The sequence below is a fragment of the Sinocyclocheilus rhinocerous genome, unplaced genomic scaffold (assembly GCF_001515625.1).
Source record: "Sinocyclocheilus rhinocerous isolate Xijiao unplaced genomic scaffold, SAMN03320098_v1.1 scaffold2145, whole genome shotgun sequence".
Taxonomy (NCBI): Eukaryota; Metazoa; Chordata; class Actinopteri; order Cypriniformes; family Cyprinidae; genus Sinocyclocheilus; species Sinocyclocheilus rhinocerous.
Window position 1 is genome coordinate 695,792 of NW_015670983.1, and position 6,268 is coordinate 702,059.

The window sequence follows — 6,268 nt, forward strand, 5'->3', positions numbered from 1 at the left end:
CTGTGTCATTCAAATAATAGTAATAAACAAATAAAAATAATAATGATATCATCTCTCTAACTGAAAGATAAAGGTAATTTAAGGACGGGTCAATGTCTAAACAAGTCAACAAGTGCGTCTGACCTACAAGCGCACGAATGATTAGAATGTGTGATTAGAGAATGGCTGTGATCATGTCTAAGTCATACACATATTCATGCACATATGACGAGCGATGGTTACTGTTGTGTTATTATGAGATGAGCGCGGGGTCAGCAGGGCAGAATGAGTGTCTAAACAGATCGATAGTGCTGTGGAGCTGAACGCTGACACACTGAAGACATGAAGGAGCAAAGCTCAGATATAAACACACGTACAGTCAGCGCTGACAGAAACACGGACGCTCAGCTGACGGTGAGTAGCCATCAGCATTCTGTATCTTCTGGATAAATGAGATTCATATTCAGTGATTAATATGATATTAGTACAGATTTAAGGCGTGTTATAGGAGACTTTCTTACTTTTAATGCATATTAATAAAGGCAAATCTCACAAAATCGGTCAAAATCATGTCCAGGTCATTATTATATTATATTATATTATATTATATTATATTATATTGGTGTTTATAGATCATGGTGCTATTTATAGCACTGCCATTAATTTGTGATGATTTAAATAAAAAATGTTATTAAAGTTATTTTTACTTGAAAAGTAAAACTGTATTACAGTAAGTGAGAGCAATAAGAATAAGTGATTCATCATTGAGAATAATAAAATAAAAAATAAAATTTAAAGCATTTATAGTAAAGCATTTTCTTTATGCTTTATTTTATGTCTAAACATTTAAGTAATCAATTTCTTTCTTGCTGATTTTGGGGTGAAATATGACCTAGACATGTTTTATGAGATTTATTCATGACCTTCTTACAAATACTTTAATGTAGCAGATTTTTATGATGATTTCTTAACTAAAATTGTAAAGACAATGCATTCAATTCATCAAGTCAGAGATTCCTTGACATTTAATAGATTTCTTCATGAAGTGAGTTTTTGAAGTCATCAGATGTGAACTGTACGTCAGTGTGACTAACCCAGCTCTTATCAGCATTTACTGCTAATATTCATTATATTTAAGTCTGATTACTCATGGCACTGCTTTATCTCTGAAGTGAAGTCATATGTGAGCAGCAGAATGCATCACACATTACCTGAGATACACGCGGTAAACATGCGGTAAACACGCGGTAAACACATACGGTACAGTGGCAGAGGTTACTGTCAGTCATGAATCTGTGTGTTGTGTGAAACGAACAGACCCGTCCTCAGTCAAACATTACCACGGTTTACATTCAGTTGGGTAACCTAGTTTAGTTTCTAACACAGGTAACTTTAGGTCAACTCATTTCAGCAGGGGTCAAAAGGTCATGATGCATAAGAACATACATGTTGTCTGTGTAACACTATGCAACACTAACAAATATGTGTATTTAATGGACCCTTTTCACATTTCCAGGGTTATCAAAAGTGGAAGTCGTCATAGTTAGGAAAACTTTTATGGTATAACAGAAACTATAACAAATATAGTTGCATTCTCATTTGCTCCAAAAGAAAAAGACAAAATCCACGATTGAGTTTCTGTGACTTTCTTGAAGAAAACATATCAAGAGATTGGAAACACTCAAAAAGCAGCGTTAACTAGTTTACTGAAATTTAATGCAAAGGTAATAAAACACAAAATATAGTGTTATTAATGTACATTAAATTTTGAAACTTCATCAGTCTGTGAAAAAGGTCCGTTATCAAATTAAATGTATATGTAATATATGCAAATGTATATATTAGATCATTAATGCATATATAAAGTAAATATCAAATTAAATCAAATAAATTACTGCTATGCATTTGTGTGTGTGTGCTATTTATTATCAAATAACTAATGTATGAAATATATGTAAATGTATACACATGTAATTACACGTAATTACACATTTATGTCTGTGTGTGTGTGTGTATATATATATATATATATATATACACACACACACACAGACATAAAAAGCATTTAATACATAGCATTTAAATATATTAATATTTAATTATTAATTTAAATATTAATATATAGCATTTACATCTTATTTAAATATCATCTACATGATATTTAGCAATTATTTTTACAATTAAATCAGATTAATTACATATATAATTTCTCAAATGTGTTCTGTTCTGTTAGGGTTGGTGTCAACAATGTATATATATATATATATATATACACACACACACACAGACATAAAAAGCATTTAATACATAGCATTTAAATATATTAATATTTAATTATTAATTTAAATATTAATATATAGCATTTACATCTTATTTAAATATCATCTACATGATATTTAGCAATTATTTTTACAATTAAATCAGATTAATTACATATATAATTTCTCAAATGTGTTCTGTTCTGTTAGGGTTGGTGTCAACAACTTTTCAAGTTTCACAAATTACATTTTATTCTGTAGCTTTTTAGACCAGCATCAATATTCTGATGCTTTAAAGACTCCAGAAACCAAACTCCTGATCTGTACTGATGCAGAACCAGCAACTTCAAAACCATCAGCATCCAACAACATGATCTGCATGTGTTTCTTTGACATTTCCCCAGGATTTGATCAACTAAAACAGACAGAGAAATCATGTCGACTCATGACACGAGTAACACGACGGTGCGTCGCACCAGAGGACGAACAGAAAGTCAGCGTCCCGCAGAGAACGGCTCAATCAGACAGCGTGAGTCTGTCCTGACTCTATCCTGACTCTGTCCTGACGACTCTGTCCTGACTCTATCCTGACTCTGTCCTGCTGACTCTATCCTGACTCTGTCCTGCTTCCTCCGTCCTGCTGACTCTATCCTGATTGTCCTGCTGACTCTATCCTGACTCTGTCCTGCTGACTCAGTGTCTTTGTCTGTCTGCAGATGATAATCACACAAATATGAGCCATGCAACACTTAGAAATGAAGACATGGAGGTGAGACACTTTCAAAAATAATGATATACTGTAGTATTTTAATTGCAATGTTTTTATGCCATGTTTGTATTTGCTGTACTTCCTTTAATTTAGGAAGATTTAAATGGAAAATTGAATTTGTATTGAAGTAATTTTACAGATTCATTAATATTTTAAATAATTTAATAATTCAGCTTAAATTAATTTAATAATTTAATAAATTACTTTAATAATTTTGTATTTAGATCAGCTTAAATTAATTTAGTAAAATTTATACTTTTTTCATTTAAATAATAAATTACAGATTGTTTTAGTGATTTTTAAAAAATTCTAATCAGTTTAAATTAATTAAATAAAATTAATTTAACACATTTTTCATTTAAATCATCTTAATTTAATAATTTATTTAATTTTTAAAATTTAAAACAACTTAATTTAGTAAAATTAAATTAATACCTTTTTGCCATTTAAACCAGCGAAAAATTAATTTATTAAAATTAATTTCATACCTTTTTCCCATTTAAACAGCTTAAAGTACAAAATACCATGATGTATGAATACAGCAATACAAATGATAAAATAAAATATCATGATTGTTTGTATGAGAATGTGAGAGAAAATGTTATGAAAACAGTATCAAAATATACAAAATACAAAAATGGTCTTAAAATGTCTTTTAACTAAATATATTATCTTTCTTTTTTAGACTGGGTTATGTTTTTTAGATAAAATTACTTGAATAATTAATAAACTTACTTTTACTAGTAATTTCATTTAAAATAAGCAAACAAACAGCAACAGCAACAACAATAACAATGCATAAATAACAATACTAATAAAAAAATAAAACAAAAAACAAATAAACACATGATAACCCAGTCTATGGTGGTTTGTTGGTCTCAGACTGAGCAGTTAAAAATGCCAAACCCTCTTAGACCAGCACAGACCAGCTCCACTAGAGTGCTTCTTGATGCCGTGACTCTGATGTGTTTGTGATCAGAGGATGAAAGCGGAGCTGATCCGACACGTTCAGTCCCGTCTGAACGAGCTGCTGGAGCAAGCGCTGTCAGACTCCATGCAGTCGCTCTGCAGGAACACACACACACACCCGGATCACACACACACCGACGACAGGTGAGCACCTCTGTGATGTCACTTCCTGCCAGGCAACTTGAATTCTGAAGGAGGTTTGAATGCGCATCCAGCATGTCTTGGTTTTCAGGCACAAACCGGATCAGGGGAAGGTGTTTGTGGCCCGGTGCTCCCTGCTGGAGTGAGTATTAATACTGCTGCTTACTCACTGGAGACTCATTAGTCATTCAGTAGAGAGTAACTACCCTAGCAACCACATAGTAACCACCCGAAAGACTTATCTCATTATCTTACACGCATCTCATGAAAAAGAACATAAAAGATGAATAGCCTAGTTTACATTTACATTTATTAATATAACAGATGCCTTTATCCAAAGTGACTTAAAAAATAGCAAAAATAAAAATACAAGGAATTGCTGCGATTCAAACTTAAAAAATTTACCAAAAGACTTCACCGCATTATTGATTGATTGATTAGTATTTTAATAATGAATTTAAAAAATACACTGAAATAATCGGTCAATAATTGCTGCAAATCAAACTTTAAAAATTTACCAAAAGACTTCAGAGGATTTTTAAAAATGTATTTGTGTCTTTGTTTGTTTGTTTTTTGTATTTGAATGATTAACTAGTATTATGGATATTAATTTTATTGTATCCTTATAATAATATTATTGTATAATTATATCTACAAAAAAGCCAAGACTTCAAATTCAGAGCAAATAGTTTTGTTAAAAAAATTGAATGATAATGTAATGAATATTATTAATATGATTTAATATTAATATTTAATATATTTATATATTTAATATTATTAATATAATTTGCAATTAAAAAATGCCAAAATACTTCAAATTCAGAGCAGATTTTAAATTTTTTATTTTAACGATAAATTAATATTATGAATATTAATTTTCTTGTATCATTATATTAATATTATTGTTAATTATAGCTGCAAATCTTCAGACATTTGATGAATTGGACGTTTTAAAGCTTTGTTGCAATTCAACATTTAAAAAAGGCCAAAAGATGTCAAATTCAGAGCAAATTTTCTTCTTAACTGTTTTTTTCTAATGACAACTTAAAATTATGAATATTATTAACGTTATTGTATCATTAAAGATGCAAATCATCAAAAATGTAATGAATTTAATTATTTAAAGCGTTATTGCAATACAAATTTTAAAAATGTACCAGAAGGCTTCAAATGCAGAGCAGATTTTCGTTTTAATTTTTTATGATGAATTACAATTGTGATATTAATATTATTATATCATTAAAGATGCAAATAATCAGAAATTTGAAGAATCAGACTATTTAAAGCTGCAAAACATCTTAAAAGCCAAAGGTGAAAGGTCACAACCTAACAAACAATTTCATAAAAATATTAAAGATAAGTCAGTTGTTCACGTGTCTCTCTCCAGTGAGTTATTCGAGATCAGTCACATCAGGACCATCTATCACATGTTCATCGCCGCTCTCTTGCTGTTCATCATCAGCACGTTAGCAGTGGACTACATCGACCAGGGCAGGTGAGAGTGTGTGTGTGTGTGTGTGAGTGAGAGAGAGTGTGTGTGTGTGTGTGTGTGAGAGAGTGTGTGTGTGTGTGTGAGGAGGATGAATAACGCATCATAAATACGACTGTGTGAGTGTCTGTGTGTTTCAGGCTGGTTCTGGACTTTGATCTGTTTTATTATGCGTTCGGTCAGTTGGGGACGGTCGTATGGGCCTGGACGCTCATGCTCGCGTACGCTCTGCTCGGGCCGTATTACGTTCTGAGCGTCTGGGCTTCACTGAACCACAGCCGTGGCTGGAGGACGTGTGTGTCTGCGGCGGCAGCGCTAACACTGTGTGCTGCTCAGACGAGCATGCTGGGAATATTTCCAGTTTACATCGTCCTGCATTATCAGTTGCCGCCAGCTTCACGATTCATCATCATATTAGAGCAGGTACAATAACACAGTACAGAGTACACTAACACAGGCCTGTGTGTTTGCATTAGAGAAATACAGGTGATTTATTTATTTATTTAGAAAATTACATGTAAACTATGTATATACATGTAATTTGATCATTAAAATAAATCAAAATTAAATTAAATAATATTTATTTACTTATTATGAAATAGTTTATTATATATTTTATCATATTTAAACACACACACATATATATATATATATATATATACA

The 6,268-nt window shown here is 31.4% G+C and overlaps 1 protein-coding gene across 4 annotated transcripts in view; it reads left to right on the forward strand.

Annotated features, from left to right (window-relative positions):
* Positions 1-296: 296 nt before the first annotated feature.
* soat2 (sterol O-acyltransferase 2) overlaps positions 297-6,268 on the forward strand; it is a 17,607-nt gene continuing 11,635 nt past the window's right edge. For 3 of the 4 annotated variants that reach the window (XM_016546613.1, XM_016546612.1, XM_016546614.1), the window contains exons 1-7: positions 297-393; positions 2,642-2,766; positions 2,954-3,006; positions 3,986-4,119; positions 4,208-4,258; positions 5,504-5,611; positions 5,746-6,028. In XM_016546613.1, the coding sequence (XP_016402099.1) occupies positions 2,673-2,766; positions 2,954-3,006; positions 3,986-4,119; positions 4,208-4,258; positions 5,504-5,611; positions 5,746-6,028 (723 nt within the window). In that variant the 5' untranslated portion in view covers positions 297-393; positions 2,642-2,672. Of the gene's footprint in view, positions 394-2,641; positions 2,767-2,953; positions 3,007-3,985; positions 4,120-4,207; positions 4,259-5,503; positions 5,612-5,745; positions 6,029-6,268 lie in introns of those variants that run through there. The other variant, XM_016546615.1, reaches the window with a different exon arrangement.